Raw genomic sequence first — 19,334 nt, 5'->3', positions numbered from 1 at the left:
CGTAGTTCGGCCAGCTCCCCCGACCACCAGTATGTTGACTTTCTCGGGGGCTGAGCTCAGACCCGGGGCATCGCCACGTCGCAAATCATTTGCAACGTGTCCCGGATCCAAGTCGGCCCCTTTTGTGCCCCGCGCTCCCTGGCCGATGGCCAGGCGGAGCCGATAATTGCGGCCCTCAGTAGGTCCCCGTCTAGTCGTTTCAGCGCCCATCTGGGCGCTGACGGGGTGCCACGCCGGAGGGGCGTGTCCACCGGCGGTTCCGAGACCACTGCCACGTCCATCAGGATGTAGCAGTGGTCCGACAAAGTTTCTCCATCCCAGACCCGCCAGTTGGACACACGGCGAGAGGCGGCGGCGGTCGCGAACGATACATCCACTATCGACCAGCCGTTCCACCTCACGCACGTAGGCACGGAGCCCCGGTTTAACAACCGGAGCTCCACCCCCTCCGCCCAGTCTTCTAGGACTCCGCCTCGGGCGTTGGTCCCGGGGTTTCCCCATGTGGAGGACCTGGCATTGAAGTCCCTCAGGACCAACACCGGACCGGCTAAATGTGGGCCTATCATAAGCCCCAGCCGGTCCAGGAACCTCCCGAGTGCGGCGGAGTCATAACTGGGTGAGCTGTAGCACCCCACGACCAGAAGTCTTTCCCACTTCACCATTACCATCCCCTTGCCCCGTTCGACCACGGAGCAGGGGGGTACGGTCGCCGAATGGCGACGTGACCACACCGCCACGGAGCCGTCAGCGTCACCGAACCAGTGTGGATGGTCCGGGACGCTGTACGGCTCCGAGACGACGGCCAGGCCAACCCCCCACTCCTCCAGGCACTGGACCATCAGGTCCTGTGCCTGGCGGCAGTGGTTGAGGTTGGCCTGGAGGACCGGCTGGGCAGACCGGCGAGGCGCGTGGGCCATTATGCGGCGCCTTCAGGCCTCTCGCCCCCAACGATGGATGGGGAGGCAGGGGGATTAGAGTCTCTCGCCCCGTTCGGGTCTCCCTCCACCTCCATATTGATTTGTTGGGAGGAGGTGGTGGGAATGGCCTTAGATGACCTCTGAGTCCCCCTGGGCGGGCTTTCCGGCGGGCTTTGGGGAGGCGCCACACCGCCCCCCTTTTTTGCGCCCTTCTTCGCCTTCGGAGGCGGGGAGCAAGCTTTACTCCTCGCCTTGTGGTTTGCCGGCCGGCCCACCGCCGCGCAAACCACGCAGTGGGGTGGGGCCTTGCAATCCACCGCCCGGTGGGACGCATCCCCGCAACGGTAACAATGGCCGCTGCGGTCCTCCGCTGAAGTGCACTGCTGCCGGACGTGGCCCAGGGCTAGGCAGCGGAAGCACTGCAGCGGCCGCGCCTCCAGAACCACCACCTGGACGGTGGGCCACCCCACCCTCACTTTGCCGGCCTTTTCCAAGGCCAGCGCTGCTACGGCCGGGCACTGCACCCATTTCGTGCCGAGCCCGTTGGGTGGGATCTTCACTTCCCCCACCCTCACGGACTCGACGGTGCAGCCCCCGGCCTTCGCAACCGCCTCGGCCACCTCCGGGAGGATCGCGGACACATCCAGGCCCGTGAGGCGAAATTCCGCCTTCTTCACGGGCCTGCAAATCTTCACCCCCATGTCCCCCAGGACGGCGGACATCTTCGCCGCCAGGGCGTCGGCCTTGGAGCCTCCGTCGGCACCGGGGACCTCTATAACGAGACCCCCGGTTACCGCCCTCTTCCAGTGTTGGGCCCCAATGCCTAGGGCATCCAGGTCGACGCCCTGGCGTGCCCTCCGGATCGCCTCCTCATAGGTGGCCTTTACCCCCTCGGGGACGGTCAGCGTGACCGCCGCCGCACGAGGGGGGGGGGCTTTCACCCTGGCCGGGGCGTTCCTGCCCTTCGCGGCAGGGGCCGCAGCATTCCCTCCCTTCTGGTTGGGTGCGGACTTACCGGCTTTGGCAGCGGCCTTTGCAGCGGCTTTCTCTCGCCTGCCCACCATCTTCGCCCAGGTGTCCTCATCAGAGGCAGCCGGGGCCGCGGTGGTGGACGGGACCTGGGCCGCGGCATTCGCCCCCTTCTTCTTCTTCTTTTTCGCCTTCGCGACCTCTCCCGCCACCGGGGCGGGGGCCGGCGTCGGCGGCGCGGGCGCAGGCGCGGGTGTCAGGGTGAGCCAACATGTCAGATGCGGGCGCCACTATCTCCGCTCCGACGCTGGGGGCCGGAAGGGGGGCAGCGTCCCGCAACCGCTTCATCGCCATCAGTTCCCCCCTGATGGCCTCCAGCGTTTCGCGGGTATCCCAGAGTTCCCTCTCGAGGGCCGCGCACATCTCCCGCAGCCAGGCGCTTTCGGGGTCCATGAGGGAGGGAGGGCAGGAGTCAGATACATGGTGTCCACCCTGGACGCCCCTGCGGACTAGCTCCTGTACCGCCGCCTCTATATCCTCATGGTTGTCACGGAACCCTTTGAAGAATGTCCCCTTCAGGTTCCGGCTCCGTTCCGCCATATCCCGGTTGTCGCAGAACCGCTCAACAATTAGAGCGGCCAGCTCTCCGGGGAGAAGGCTCCTTATCTCCGGGCGGGGTTTCTGGGAGGTCTCCTCAAGGCCCCCGCTTGTCGACCGCCGTCGGCGAGACCTCCGCCGAATCCAGCGGTCACTTTCTGCTCCCGCTGCTGACCCCCGAGCGGACCGACGCCCGGTCATCCTCCTGGTCGGGCACCGGGGAACCGGTGCCGGAGGCGGCATCAGATTCACCGGGGCCGGTGTTGGTCCCCTTACCAATGGTGCTGGCACCACCGCTCCGCCCTCAACCACTTCCGGGTGTGGTCCCCCCTCCTTCCCTTCATCATTTTGATTTTTATTTTTAAACTCCATGTTAATCCCACGAGAATGGCGGGAAATGATGTCGACCTGGGCAGAGCCCCCACTACTCAGGCAAGCCTATTTCCAACGGGAGTTCGGCATGTATCCCGAGGTTGGTGCGCTCGCGGCTGATGTACCCCACCAGCCACGCCCTGTAACCAGGGCGAACCCTCTCACCGCGCACCTAAGCTTAGGGTTGGGGATTTTTTATAGAGGTTATCATCCTCGCGGCCCGGCCGATTAAGGCAAGACCACCGTTCTGGTAAAACATGACCACCGGTTTACGGCATTGGGCCCTGCGGCGACCTCCCCGGTCGTTGTCGCAGGACCCATTGGTCCGCGGTTTTCATCCCTCCGTGAGAGCCTTACCGGCAAGGGAGGCCCTGCCAGGATCCGAAGATCCCGCCGGCATCGCCTCACACATCATTGGGACTACTTCCCGCGGAATACCCCTATCTCCGTTAGCAACACACAACTATGTGTGTTCCCAGGGACCACCACGAGGAGGTGGAGCGTAGAAGATTTTAGGGACATGACCGCCACCACTGTGGCATACCTAGTAGTGGATCCGAGTCACCACTACTAAGCCCATATCCCCTCGGTCCCCACGGCCCCTACCCTGCGGCCAGTCCATCCCCGGGGAGAAGCCTTGTGTTAGTCTACCCTATGGCGGCGATGGGAGTATTAATTTGTCCCACCGCCGCCATCATGTCTTCTACCCAAGGGGGGTTATCAGGGACACCATACGGTTCCGTGATGACAGCCAGCCGGACCCACCGCTCAACCGGGCCTTGGACTAACAGGTCCTGAGCCCGACGTGAGTGGTTAAGGTTCGTTAGCAGAACCGGGAACGTCTGGGGCATTAATCGTAGACGTGGACGGTCCCGGCTCCGCCGACTCCGGTCGAGCCGTCTGTGGAAGTGGGGTGTCCACCTCCATCTCCAGCCCCTTAGTGGGAAGTGGGGAGGGCGTAGTGCCCGTGGTGGGCCCGGCACCCCCTCTCTCTACGACCGGTCTACTGGGGAGATTACCAGGTACTCCCCCCCCCCCTCCAGATTACCGACTTCTTTTCGGAGGTGGAGATCACGCAGAGCTCCCCGCCTTGTTCCCGACGGGCCTGCCCAACTCGGTGTAGATCGGGCACCGAATCACCACCGAGCACACATTGGCCCGGTGGTCAGTCACACCGCATCTGAAGCACTGGCCGCTTCTGGCAACACTGCTGGTACACCGCTGCCTGACATGCCCCATGGCTAGGCAGCGGAAGCACTGAAGCGTCCTGGCGTCCAGCACCTCCACGCGTGCGGCGGACCATCCCATACGGAGCTTCCTCCCGTCCACCAGCAAGCGGGCAGCTGCATCGGGGCATTGCAGCCACGCCGTGCCCAGCCCGCCTGCCGGGGATTTAACATTTCGAACTTTGACAGCTTCGGGTGGGCACCTCGTGGCCACCACCACCGCCGTTCTACTTTTCCTCGGTGGTGACAGAGTCATCCAGGTCCCTGAAGCGGAGGTCCGCCGTTTTGACGTACCTGGAGAACCTCACCCCCATTGTCCTGAGGACCTCTATCATCCGAGCAGCCAGGGCATCACCCCTTCTCACTTTCTTTTTGACACCGTAGTGCACTGCTCGAAAATTGCGTGATGAATAAACGCGATATTTGTACTCCCACCATTTTGTTCGTATACATGGTAAAACCTTTTTACTGTGGTTTCCCCATAGAGCCATTACCTGAGTACCCAGTAGGCAAGGGCTACATGCCTAACGGAAAATTCTTTTTTGGCATTTTGGCCACGTTTTAGCATTTTCCGACCACTGCGCATCGTTTCCTCCACCTCGATCCTGACGCTTGTTCTTTCTCCGACTCCCCATAAAAGAGAGTTGTGAAACACAATTAGTTAAGAAAATTGATTTTTTCACGTATTTCATTACGGGCCAAGGATAGTCACGTAACTTTTGCTGAGTCAGCAGGTCGGTAACTGCTGTACAATTTCTGTTCACAGGCTTCAGACACAGACTTAACACATAGTCGACCGCGCGCGCTAAGTGAACTATACGGTTTCCACCGCGCTCGGGGATGCCAAACTGCGCTGTCCACCGCGCATTTTTCGGAAGTAACAAGGACTGAAATTTACTATTTGAAATCAAAAATGTCCGAAAATTATTTATGTGATCAATGGGATCAGTGTCAGTTGGGGTCAGTGTCGGTGTCAGTTGTGCGTGTTTTCGTTCACAACTCCAGATCAAGGTAGTTAATAATAACAGAAAACGAGAAATGCATTGCTAAGGTCAAACTGGGAGATCTCCCCGATCGGTTGTGCACCGACTTACTTTAAAGTGGGGAAATTTGCCCGATCGGTCGGCTAAGTGTTAACACGTTGACTGCTGTGTGGGTCATCGGTAACCGGCACTCGACTTGGCTGCAGCGACGTGGGGACCACCGGTGACCGTCATCGCATAATAAAAAGTTCATGTTGGTGCCATGAGCAAACATGTTAAGATCTGTCAACGTGTTAAGATCCGTCTTGCCCTTGATCCGGTCTTAAGTCTGTGACTAAACTTGTCACATTTTTTGCTCTATATTATCGATACCACGAATTCTGACGTCAGGAAGCCATGTCGAAACGTGCGTCAAGTTTTATTTTTTTTTTTGTTTTTTTAGTTTTTGTGCTTTATTTCGCGGAGAATCAAGACAAAATGTAGCTCTGTTTGTAGATGGAGATATTTCCTAGCGCGCGCTACCCTCGATTTTATCCAAAAAACTGATCCAATGGCATAAAAATGCTTGGATTCCGTGGCATGCATATCAACAATTTTTGACCTACTTCTAACACTTATATTACAAAATATCTGCAGAGTCTCGTCAGATAGTGACTAGCGCGCGCTGTATTGAACCTTCCTCTTTCGAATGAGAGCCCTTTCCCAGCGAAAAGTATTCTCATATAAAGACAAAAAGTTGACGCACGTGAAACCATTTTTCGCCTAATCTTGTCGGTAACATGGTCACTCTACCTTATCGCGGGTCCACGGCGACTTGGCCCTTAAATAAGATATTATCGGACATATACACAAACTTTTTCTTTATACAATTAAAACGAACATGTGACAATTTTCAAATTTCAGCGACACTATCCATGGTGGCTGTCGGCACGGTATATGGATGGACAACCACTTCTCTGTCTCGACTAACTTCTGGCAACAGCGACGTACCTGTGAAACTAACAGACGATGAATGTTCATGGCTTGTCTCTTTAACTGTGATTGGTTCTATGATTGGTCCGTTTCTGGGAGCTTGTTTAGCTGACAGGTTCGGTCGCAAACGTTGTCTTATGTTATCGAGCGTCTTCTTCATCATTGGTTGGATCATCGTGTTGTTTGCAACAACTGTAGAGGCCCTCTACATTTCACGAATAATACTCGGTATAGGTGTTGGTATTTCTTACACTGCAAATCCCATGTATATCTCCGAAGTGTCCGACGTCAATATTAGAGGCGCTCTTGGGACTTTGACCGCGGTGAACGTCTTTACTGGATCTTTATTAGCCTGTAGCATAGGACCTTGGGTGTCTTATCGAGTCTTAGCAGCGATCCTCTTAACGATTCCAATTCTGTTTATACTGTGTTTTGTATGGTTCCCCGAAACTCCTCATTTCTTGGCTGCCAAAGGTTGTAAGACGGAAGCTTCTAAGTCATTAGCATTTTTTAAAGGTATCCATGATATTAATGATGCAACCAGAGAGTTGTACTTAGTCGTGCGAGTGTCTTCTGACTCACACAAGTCTCGTTTATCAGTGAATTCGACTCAGAGTACGAAAACAATTAAACATACTTGGTTAGCTAGACTTAAGACAATGCGGTTACCGAATAACTTAAAAGCTCTAAACATCATTCTTGGTTTGGTGGCAGCTCAACAACTTAGTGGAAATTTTAGCACCATGCAGTATTTGCAAGTGCTGTTTGAGAAAGCATCGGTTGGTATTAACTCAAATCTTGCGACTATTTTAGTTTTGGCTGTTGGGCTTGTTTCCGGCGGTTTAGCCACCGCGACGGTAGAAGGAGCTGGAAGACGGCCGCTTCTAATGATTTCTAGCCTGGGGTCGTTCATTACTTTAGCCGTTCTTGCGATTTATCTTATGCTCGAAGCAAGGGACATTGACGTTTCGGCAGTCAATTTTCTTTCTGTGGTCGACGTGATTGCCTTCCAAATAGCTTACCAAATTGGCCTGGGTACTTTAACTAACGCTCTTATCGGAGAACTATTTGCCTCTGAAGTGAAAGGCATCGCCGGTGCTATTATTACCGTTTTCGATGGAATACTCGGTTTCACCGTTTCGAAACTGTATCAAGTAATTGGCGATAGTCTTGGTTCCCATACCGTTTATTTCTTCTTCTCAATATCCTGTTTCTTGGCGTTTCTAATGGTGATGTTCTTTGTGCCGGAAACCAAAGGTAAGACTTACAACGAAATTCAAGCGCTTCTGAATAAAAGAAATTGTACGAAGAAAAAAATTGAACATGTTGAGGATACTTCGGCATAATATTATAAATTAAACAATATACTTTGAATACGACGCATAATATTTTTGATCTATTTATACACTGAATTAGTAACAAAGATGGAAATAAATGACATAGTTTATTAAATTTAATGTTCTATGACTTATTTCGCAAGTGGCTACAATACAGGGGTGCTGGTACTGTTAGTACTGGGCATACCAAGATTTTTTAAAAATATATATGATTCTAGATTGTTTATTTGCACTCCGTTTTTTGCTTGTTTAATGAAGTACGTCATTTCAAATTTCAATCAACTTTTTCAAAGACTGAATAAATTTTAGTTACGTTACGAGAAAATTTCACAGAATTACGGAATCACGATCATAAAGAATGGTAAAAATTGATAAATCCCAATAAAACCACTATTTTTCAACTAATTAATTCAGTTATGGAGCAGTAACTAATGATTTGAAATAATTTGCATTAAACTTGGTTTTTTTATAACTGAACGTATACTTTTGTCCATTCTACACACAGCAACTTTCTTAAAAAGACTAATAATTCATTATTTCTGCGAACATTGCAAAAATATGTTTTTATATTTTTATGTTTTGTATATTTTTATGTAATTCTGTAAAAGAAGAAAACAATATCTCTAACTACGACAATAAACGAGCCTAAGAAGAAGTGGACTTATAATTTCGGCAGCAATCTATGAAAAAAGGAAGTAATAAGAGAAACACTTACTAGCACAGATCTTCTTCAAATTATGGTTTGCGATTTTGAAGAAACAAATAATAATATCTAACGCCAGATAGTTTCAATAAACATAGGTTACATTCATTACAGATATGTCTACTTATTCGAATGGTCGATAATACATGTCTACGTACGTAAAATTTATGATGTTATTCTTGGCAGGTCGAAAAATGAATCCATGAATCCGTTATCATTATTCTTTATTCAAGTTGTACATACTGAATTTTGATTAGCTTTTAAGATCGGAACTTGATTTGTTATTTATGTTTCCTTTAATTCTTAAGATTAATTAATTCCATTGAAGTCTTTACTACTATTCATTTTTCTTCACTCTCTTCGCAGATAAAAATCTTTCTGTTATCGTTTTTGATTATAATACCAAATAAGATAGCATTACGTGACTCCCCTGTAATGTCTCCACTCTACAGTTATGTTTTTTCGAATTCTTTTTGTAGCGATAACGGTTTCTCCATTACATCGCCTCCATTCATAGGCACGTAAGTAGATTAAATTAACCCGACGCGACGTATGTAACAAGAACTGTATTGTAACAAGCACTTCTTCCAAGGTGGGTGCAAGACATCCGAATAAATAACGAAACCTGAGTTCTTCATTTACTTTCGTTTATGTCTTTTTATGATTTATACAGAATGAGGCACTTATAATTGCTACCTCGAGCAATTCCGAAAGTATGATAGTAGTAGAGAAGTTTTCCAAACAAAAGTTACACGAGACAACAAGGTCCGTAGTTTGGAGTTAATCTTTGTAGTATGGAGACTTTTGTTGCTAGATGGTGTTGCTTCAAAGGTATGAAGTCATACATCAATGGTCATATATGACAAAAAAGATGAAACAAACTTACATTTACAGAAGGTGTTCAAAGTCATTACCACCGTGAGCGCTCTCACAGGGACGTTAAAGAGAGTAAGAGACGAGATAGTTACAGGACCGTACCCGGGCCCGAGGGGCCTAGATGGCTTTTGTCCAATAGGAGATCCGCTGCCGCCACCTAGGGACACTCGCTCAGCATGTTTAGCGGAATCTCTCCTGGGGACCAAAGGGACATCTGGCCCTGGCCGAGCAACCCGAACACGCCGACGAAGTACCATAAAACTGAAGGGACATCCGTTTTGCCATTCCGTCGACGCCACGATCCGCTATTTCCACGGTCCATTGCGGAGCGGCACAACCAATCCTGGAATGTCTTCGGACATTTCCGGTAGCGGAAACGTGACCGTTAGCGAGATCTGGAGCTAAGTACGAACAGGGGCCCTCCCGTCGGAGTTCGTACCTATGTTGCAATCCTAGCGCAAGCGGCAACAATTGGTGGGAGAAAAGATGAGGAAATCATCTAGATCATCCAAAACGAGCTCATCCAGCCCTCGCGAGCGTGCCCTCAGAAGCTTCATCCCAGATCCCGTACTTTCGTGTGAAGCCTCCAACTCCACGTTCCATTCCGAGTAGATTACGTTACGCGTCCGTAAATACCCGGAGTTGCCTATCGTTCCGTCCCTCGATAAGAGGCTCGGAAATCAAGCAAAGTAATATACAGGGTGAGTCACCTAATGTTTGCACCTCAAATTCTTTGTTGTTTCTAAAGATACGTAAAATATGATAAGGACAAAGTTAAATGGGACAATTGGGCTGACACGATGCCATACAAAATTTTGTTCTTATGTCATTTTTTTAGAGATATCAAGGTCACCTTGACTTTTTTAAATGGAACCACCCTTGATATCTCCGAAAAAAATGACCTTCTGAACAAAATATTCTTACCAGATATTTGGTCCATTGACACCATACACATTGCGTAACAAATATTTTTTGCATCACAATAACGTCAAGAGATATTTAGGTGGCCTTACTTAAACGGACCACCTTTTATATTGACACGTCGCCCAAATTTTCATCCCGTCCGACGGGCGAAAACCTGGGCGACACCGGGTATTTATAGGCTTGAAAACCGTGCCGCGTTCCGTTAATAAATCGGGCGCGACACCCGGAGACGTCGCACAAAAGACACTTCGCGAACCCGTGAAGTCTAATCGACGAGAACTGCGCAAAGCCCTGGATAGCGCACATTCGGGCGCAGGATTCTACGTGGGATAGCGCGGGGTGTTCCCCGCGACGGGAAGGGTTCTCTCAATAAAGTTTACGACGAGGTTACGGCTCTCAGATGTTTAATCAAATCGTAAAACAATTAGCTGCCGGTGAAGGCCGGCAGCGGTCCGTTACAGCCGATCGCGGTATATTATTTTGTCGTGGCAGATGTGGCAGATGAACCCGACGGCGAGTGAGTTCGCCGTCGCTCTCTATTCCGACCGACTATACTTTCCGACCGGATTCCGATGTTCTTCGCGTTTCTTAACTTTTTCCTGACCATTGCAGTTGGATCGCGTCGGAAAGTACGATGTGAAACCCTCGCGGCTTCCCACCGTGAAGACGACTCGAAGTTAACGATTTCTATTATCACCAAGTGACGACAAGGCGGCCTCCGCGAACCCGCGACTCCACGTTTAACCTGACGACGTACGATCAACGCGTTGTCGTCGTCTCGCGACGCGAAAGCCGACCCTCAAAATTCTTGCTATACGAGCCACCACGAATTGTCACTAATTAACGAGGAAGCCTGGCTGGCACTTACGGATCGGCAGCAGCGAGCTGGTGGCGGCTAGTCGGCAGAAAATCAGCCCCGCTGTCCCTCGGCACTAGGCAGCACTTTTCGATATTAATTTAGGTGTCTAAGCAATCGTTAAAGGACTAATTTGTACTACGGCCAACGCAACAGTGACTCGATTCGTGGTGCCTCGGGAACGCGGAAGCGAGGCGTCCCTCACTTTCCTCATCTTATCCCCCATTAGCTACGCGCTATCCTATACGGTGAGTTCCCGTGTAAGGATCGGACGGAAGAACGGAATTCTTCCGGGTCGTCCCTGACGATCTGCGGGGTTCCGCGGCGATATGACTTCGAGCCGCTCCGGTGTCGGACTCTACATTCTCCCCGGGCGAGGCGGCGACGGGGCTGAGTTGTCCTCCTCTTGTCCGACTTCCCTCACCGGCGCCCGTGACCACTTGAGGTTTCCTGCAGCTTTCTTAACGGGAAACTAGGATCCGGGCCCTCCGAGCCCGGCTACGGTCCTGCAAATTCACATCGCGCCCGAAAGTGGCGCGGCGCTCAAACGCTTAATTCGGCGCTCACTGTGTTTCGTACGTCTCAGGGAGAGCGCTCGCAACTATTCCATTGCCTCGGTACTGCCAGAGGGCGGCCCGGTCACAATATATATGTATGTATATATATTTTCGCCGCATCGGAAAGCTGGAAATTCGAAAACTCCAGGATTTTACAGCCACTGAGATCGGACCGCGCGCGGCCGTACAAGCGCGGTCCACCTGGTACAAACGCGTCCACGAAGATTCGACGCTAAAGAAGGCGCCTGCTGCTCGAGTGCCAGACACCGGAAGAAATCGAGGACGAAAGTCGCACCTTCGAGTATCGCGAGACGGCAACGGATACGCGAACGGATCCAAGGTTCGGACACGAAAATAACGGGGACAGCCCTCATGTTTTGCGATGCGACTTCGACTACTGCCGCGCGGATCTCGACCGTACATCCACCCGAGGGCGTAAAGCTCGGATTCACCGATGTGAACGCGTCGCGTACCCGTGTCGCCGAAAAGTTACCCGCCAATTTAATATTGGGTAACGGGATCCGATTGATTGTTCTGTTTTGTGTGCGACTTGTAAGTGTGTGAGATAACGCGATGACTAATACGTTTTCTCTGAGAGCGTTTGTTGCGTATGGAAGACTTAGACAGACTGCCCCGGGGTCCGTTTGCTGGCCACCTCGTTGGTGTCCAACTTTTCCAAGGGATGGGCCCAAAAATCCCGAAAGACTCATCCCCATTCGTTGATTGACCCGAGGGAGGCGGATCTTCCGGACAGTCCTCCACGGTAGAGGTGGAAGTCCTTACCCTCTGGTCAATCACCGAAACCTCGGAAAACTCTCGAACGACGGGACCCCGGTGCAGCGTGACGAAGAGACCCGAGTGGCCCGCACATGGTGGTATAAATTTATGGCCCCTTGTCCCGAGTGGATGGACGACCATCGGGTTCAGACCTTGAACACGAGACTCCTGAGTGCCGTACGTCCGGTACCTCTTCGAAATTTCGTATTTCTAAAACAGTGGGACCCGTGTCTGGTCTGAACCAGATGGCCCAAGGGGCTGCGACGCGTGTCCCAGACCCTCACGGACCTTGAAGATGACAGGGCGTGAGGGCCGGGCGTAACGAATGCTGTTACAAAGCTACGGTCACGTCTCGAAACCGAACATGCTCCCCCCCCCCCCCCCCCCCGTTGATCGATACGATTGATCAACCTTAATTGAACGCTTCGATTTACGCTCGGTCTTGTTTACTCTATCTGTACAGTCTTTAATCGTGAAGGCACTGCTGTCAAGATTCGGCGTCTGGAAGCGGTGCCAATTTCTTGACGTTCCTCTTATAGATGCCATCTGCGGTACGAACGGTCACCGCTCGGATGACACTGTCTGCTCCTGGATGTACTTGTTCGATTCGACCTAGGCGCCAGCACAAGGGTGGTGTGGTGTCTTCCTTCAATACTACAATGGTCCCTTCTTGGAGGCGATGGGACCCCTTGGTCCACTTGTGTCGGACGTTGAGTTGGTGGATGTATTCTTTGTGCCATCTGGTCCAAAAGTCTTGTTTGACCTTTTGGATGTGTTGCCAATTTGATAATCTATTGCTCGGAGTTGTCCTGAAATCAGTCTCGGCAACGGCCGTTAAGGAGCCACCAATCAGGAAGTGGCCAGGAGTTAATGAGGATGGATCGTTCGGATCGGATGAAAGTGGGGTGAGCGGACGAGAATTTAATATGCCTTCGACTTCGATAACAAAGGTGTTGAATTGTTCGTACGTGAATAGTTCTTCGCCTACGACTCGCTTTGAATGGTGTTTGAATGCCTTTACGGCCGCTTCCCATAGTCCCCCGAAATGTGGAGACAGTGCTGGCATGAAATGCCATGTAATTTCCTTGCTTGCGAGGAATTTTTGTAATTTCGGTTCCTTTGGTAGCGTATGGTAAATTTCTTTTAGCTCGTTGTCGGCGCCGACGAAGTTTGTCCCGTTGTCTGAATAGACATTTTGGCAAAGCCCCCTACGCGCGATGAACCGTTTGAGGGCCGCGATGAATGCCTCTGTGGTTAGGTCGCTTACTACCTCGAGGTGTACCGCCTTTGTTGAAAAACAGGTAAATACTGCAACGTACACCTTGATTCGGGCTCGATTACGGTGACGCCGTTCCTTTATGTAAAAGGGACCGCAATAATCGACGCCTGTATTTCGAAACGGTCGACTTTCGGTGACGCGGGCCGCAGGTAGGTTTCCCATAACATAGTCGACGGCTGGTGGATTGACCCGGAAACATCTTACGCATTGTCGTACAATTCTTCTGGTTGTGTTTTTCCCGTCTATGGGCCAATATGTCTGTCGTACGTCGTACAATGTTGTCGTGATGCCTGAATGATGGTTTTTTACGTGTGCCTCGCGGATGATTAGGTCGGTTGTGTGATGCCCTTTCGGTAGGAGGATTGGATGTTTCTGTGAAAATGGTAATGTGGAATTTTGAAGGCGGCCTCCCACGCGTATGATTCCTTTGTCGTCGAGGAATGGGTGGAGCGATCGAAGTTTACTTTTTGTATGTAATTCTCCGGATTTCAAGTCTTTGATGTCCCTTGCGAATGAAATTGACTGTACGGAACGAATGATTCGGGTGTTGGCTTCTTGCAGGTCTTCGGCGGTCAAGGGCCCTGCGCCGCGATGGGTTGGTAGAAACCGTAGGCAATACGCTACAATTCGTCGGAGTTTTCGAATGCATGAGTATCGCGTCAGTAATTCGTTGTTTTTAACGACTGAAGTAGCGAGGCAAGTCATCTTTTTCATTTCCGGGAGCTCGTTTGATAGGGTGAACCTTGATTCAGGCCACACGGACTGTGGTTTCGCGAGCCATTCTGGTCCGTGTCGCCAGAGTGTGTTGCGAAGAAATTGTGTGGGGGTGATTCCTCTGGAGAGTGGATCGGCCGGGTTGTCTGCTGATTTGACATGGTGCCACGATGATGCCTTGGTTTTGTTTTGAATATCGGCTACGCGATTCGCTACGAATGTTTTCAAAGTGGATGGGTGTTTATCTAGCCAATTGAGTACAATGGTGGAGTCGGTCCAGAACATGACCTTGTCAATGTTCTGGGTGATGGCTTTACGAACGCTGTGATAGAGTGAAGCCAGGAGCATGGCGCCGCATAATTCTAAACGTGCGAGTGTGACCGTTTTCAAGGGTGCAACACGAGATTTCGCACAGAGCAAATGTGTTTCGACATGACCACGTTTGTCTGTGGTTCTCGTGTACAGACATGCACCGTACGCGCGTTCGCTGGCGTCGCAGAAACCATGTAGTTCGATACTTCTTGCGTTTTTCATGGTTGCGTGTCGGCTGAATTCAATATGGTTCAACCTTTGTAGCTCTCTTTCGTAGTTGATCCATTCTGTGTGAATATTGGTCGGCAGAGGTTCATCCCAATCGATTTTTAATTGCCAAAGTTGTTGCATGAGGATCTTGGCGGTCACCGTTACGGGTCCAAGCAATCCTAATGGGTCGAAAATTTTGGCGATGGTTGAAAGAATGTTTCGCTTGCTGATTTTGTTAATTGTAGCGGGTTGTACTGTGTACCGGATGGAGTCGTGTTTCGCGTCCCATGAGATCCCTAACGTTTTCATCTCGGTTGCGTCACCCAGAATCTTCGGATGAATAAGATTTTCGGGCAATCCTGCGAAAAGTTTGGGTTCATTGGAGGCCCATTGTCGGATGGGGAGACCTCCTTTTTTTAATAAATCGGTGACCTGTTGCTGTATGATTCTTGCTTCCTCGATCGTATCGGCTCCGGTAAGCAAGTCATCAACGTATAAATCTCGTTTGAGTATGGCGGCTGCGTTCGGTATGTTTTTTTGTTCAGCATTCGCAAGCTGATGAAGACATCGGATGGCGAGATATGGGGCGGATGACAGTCCGAATGTGACGGTGTTTAGCTCGAATGTTGCTATTTTGCCGTGATTGTCTCGCCATAAGATGCGTTGATATGCGCGATCCTCCGATCGGACAAGGAATTGTCGATACATCTTTTCGATATCGGCGGTTATGACAACTGTGTACATCCGGAATCGTAGTAAGAGCGAGAAGAGATCGTCCTGAATGGTTGGACCCGTCATTAAGGTGTCGTTCAACGATATGCCGCTGGTCGTTTTGGCGGAGCCATCGAAGACCACGCGAACCTTTGTGGTTGTGCTTGATGGTTTTATGACGGCATGGTGTGGCAGGTAGAATCCGGGCGTGTCGAAGGTATCTACCTGAGTCATATGACCGAGCGCGAGGTACTCGTTGATGACCTTAACGTATTGTGTTTTTAAATCTATGTCGCGTGCCAATTTTCGTTCGAGCGAAAGAAAGCGGTTTAGGGCGCGTGACCGAGATTCCCCTAACTGACTCCTTTTTTAGGCTACGTATCGTCCGGATGCGTTACGTTTGACGTTTGAAACGAAATGGTTCTCGCATTCTTGATCCTCGAACGTCGGATATTGAATGCTGGGTCCCTCTTCGATTTCCCAAAATCTCTGTAGATCGAACTGTATGTTTGCTGCAAACGTTTTACGTGTGGTTCTTGTATTAGTGGTCGGGACACTGCCTCCAACGATCCATCCCAACTGTGTCTTCTGTAGAATGAGATCTGTGTTGTTACGTTTCGAGAGGTTGTATTGGCCTACGCTAAGGCATGATAACGCTGGTCCTGTCCCGAGTAGCATATCGATGTTTTCCGGGCGGTGAAAATTTGGATCGGCTAATTTAATGTTTGCAGGAATGCCTAACGTCGACCGATCTATTTGAATGTCGGGAACCGGTCCTGCTATCGTCTGTATCGTAAAAAATGTTAACGTTCGTTCGTAGTTTGAAAGTCGTGACTTTATCGTTGTTGTAACAAGTTTGTTTGTAACTGTGTTTAATTGATTTAGTGCCTCGATTGTCGCGATTTGCTGTTTCGTGGGTAGTCGTAGCCTTTTAGCTAATGCGTCTGTCATGAGATTAGCGTTTGAGCATGTGTCGATTAGTGTTCGGCATAAAATCGGTTGTCGATCGCGATCCAACACGTAGATGGTTGCTGTGGTCAATAATCCGTTCGTTTGTCCGTCTGAAATGAAGGTCTTGGGTCGGAAGTTTAGTCTGTCTGTCGTCCTTTGTTCTAGTCATTGTTCTTTATTTATGTCTGTCGATCTCGAGTCGCGATGTAATTTTGTGTTATGTTTGCCGTTGCAGACACGACATAATCCCGCGTTACATTCTCCCGACGAATGGTTCGGATTTAAACAATTTTCGCATAGATTGGTTTTCCGCACGATTTTTATTCGTTCGGTTACTGGCATGTCTAGAAATTTTGGGCATGAAAATGGTGCATGGTTTGCGACGTTGCAGATTTTGCACGCCTCCTTTGTTGTTATTGCGAAGGTTTGTTTGCGGTTTAATTTTGGTGAGGTCGGTGGACTTCGTTGGGTTCTATTGAACGCTTCCCTTGGCCGTTCGGGAGCGCGAGTCCAACGGTTCGCGGTTGCCTTTGGGAATGTTCGCGTATCGTTGATCTTCCCTCTATAGTTGATTGTGGATTCGTGCGTCTTGCAACGATGTGACGCGTTCCTAAGATATTTAAATATCTCCGTGATGTTCGGCATGCGGGTATCGATTAAAGTATTTTCCCACGCCTTGCGCGTGTCGGGGCTCATTTTCGAGATGACGATGTTCGTAAGCAAGTCGTTCGCGATGTCCTCCCAGGACCGCCCGAGAGATTGTAAGGAACGAATCTGCGATTGTACGTGATTGACGACATCTCGGATGGAATCTGCGGAATCGTCTGGCATCGCGGGTGTGTCCCAAAGCAGCGAGGTGTGCCTTAGGACGAGAGCGCGGACATTGTCATAATCTTCGATTAATTGTTCCCACGCGGCCTTGTAATTATCATCGCTGATGGTGAGCGATTCGATGGAAGACGCGGCCTTTCCGGTTAGAGATAGTCGCAGGTAGCTCAGTTTCTGGACATCGCTGAGGTCGGTGCGCGAATCTATCATTTGGCTAAATGAATCTTTGAACGTAATCCATTTTTCAAGGCGGCCGTCGAATCTCGGGAGGTCTATTTTGGGTAAGTGGACTCTGTTAGCTGTCGCGGACGCGGATGGCGCGGGGGAATCGGTGGTGACTCTAATGTCCGGACGTGATTGTGCGTCGGCTGTCTGTAGTCTCTCCCATAAAACTTCCGCGCTGGCGATAACGTCGTCGTAAATTGCCGTGGTCGCTTCTCGTTCGGCCTCGACTTCATCGGGATCTTCATGTTCGTGGAGTTTGTTTTGTGTGTCGTTGAAGACCTCGAATTGGCATCGCAACCGTTCGACGCGAAGCCGGAGTTTTGCGCGTTCGAGATCGGAATCTTGGAAGCCGGTTATGTGATTTGAGACCTTCGTCAGCTGAGCTTTGAAGACGCGTCGTTTTGTTTTCAATTCGCGGAGATACTGTTGATTATCGTTGGCCATTTTGCTCGAAGTCGCGAAGGAGGATTATTGGGAGTATGTAGAGATTGTATAAAGGACCTGATTGGCAATTCGGTAACGAGCCTACCTTGACTGGATTTCGGCTGGTGTGCGATGTCTTTGACTCGTGTGTTGTCCTTGATCGTGATCCCAAGCAAGGTTGGCTGCTTTGAGTGCTGTCGACTAGGCTGCTTCGGCTGTGCTGACAGCTTGGCTGCTTCGGCTCTGTTGTCAGCTTGGCTGCTTCGGCTCTGTTGTCAGCTTGGCTGCTTCGGTGTTTAATACACTTGTTGTTTATCGTACACACACTGTTATCACAGATCACTGGATCCGGCTCGAAGGACCATGTTTTGCGATGCGACTTCGACTACTGCCGCGCGGATCTCGACCGTACATCCACCCGAGGGCGTAAAGCTCGGATTCACCGATGTGAACGCGTCGCGTACCCGTGTCGCCGAAAAGTTACCCGCCAATTTAATATTGGGTAACGGGATCCGATTGATTGTTCTGTTTTGTGTGCGACTTGTAAGTGTGTGAGATAACGCGATGACTAATACGTTTTCTCTGAGAGCGTTTGTTGCGTATGGAAGACTTAGACAGACTGCCCCGGGGTCCGTTTGCTGGCCACCTCGTTGGTGTCCAACTTTTCCAAGGGATGGGCCCAAAAATCCCGAAAGACTCATCCCCATTCGTTGATTGACCCGAGGGAGGCGGATCTTCCGGACAGTCCTCCACGGTAGAGGTGGAAGTCCTTACCCTCTGGTCAATCACCGAAACCTCGGAAAACTCTCGAACGACGGGACCCCGGTGCAGCGTGACGAAGAGACCCGAGTGGCCCGCACATGGTGGTATAAATTTATGGCCCCTTGTCCCGAGTGGATGGACGACCATCGGGTTCAGACCTTGAACACGAGACTCCTGAGTGCCGTACGTCCGGTACCTCTTCGAAATTTCGTATTTCTAAAACAGTGGGACCCGTGTCTGGTCTGAACCAGATGGCCCAAGGGGCTGCGACGCGTGTCCCAGACCCTCACGGACCTTGAAGATGACAGGGCGTGAGGGCCGGGCGTAACGAATGCTGTTACAAAGCTACGGTCACGTCTCGAAACCGAACACCTCACGCAGGGCGGATCTCACAGGTCGAATGAAATCTTCACGATATTAGCCCTAGTTCTATAATTAGAGTTAAATGGTAAGAATACCACGGCCAGTGCGGCCACGTGGCCGTACCCGAGAGCCCGCGCTCTTCATACAAAATTATCGAATCTGTGGAATTTTGCGGACGTTTTTCACTCCCGGACGGACACACGCTCAACAATTACCTTATGTCAGTATCGTGTAACGGTTGGTGGTTCAGACGAGAGAAAAAAACGAACGGGAAGATGTTTTGCAGTAAACATTTTGATACACATCGTGTCAGTATCATACGTTTATTAGAATCAAGAAAAAAGTATATTAAGATTTTTGGTGGTTTTACACCTGGCCTTCACTGTGCGATCGCCCGGGACGGAACGAAGACAAAACTAAGATGTTAATTTTCCGCAGACGAGAGAAACCAGAAGCTATTTCTGTGGGTCGGCAGGAACCAAAAGAAATA

The 19,334-nt window shown here is 50.6% G+C and overlaps 1 protein-coding gene across 2 annotated transcripts in view; it reads left to right on the top strand.

Moving 5' to 3' along the window:
• The window catches only part of LOC143355924 (facilitated trehalose transporter Tret1), a 117,178-nt gene extending 109,690 nt beyond the window's left edge, over positions 1-7,488 (top strand). For both annotated transcript variants that reach the window (XM_076791152.1, XM_076791151.1), the window contains exon 3: positions 5,968-7,488. In XM_076791152.1, the coding sequence (XP_076647267.1) occupies positions 5,968-7,382 (1,415 nt within the window). In that variant the 3' untranslated portion in view covers positions 7,383-7,488. The remainder of the gene's footprint in view (positions 1-5,967) is intronic.
• Positions 7,489-19,334: the final 11,846 nt, after the last annotated feature.

This window comes from Halictus rubicundus, chromosome 7 (assembly GCF_050948215.1).
Source record: "Halictus rubicundus isolate RS-2024b chromosome 7, iyHalRubi1_principal, whole genome shotgun sequence".
NCBI lineage: Eukaryota > Metazoa > Arthropoda > Insecta > Hymenoptera > Halictidae > Halictus > Halictus rubicundus.
This window is presented reverse-complemented; position numbering and strand designations above follow the sequence as displayed.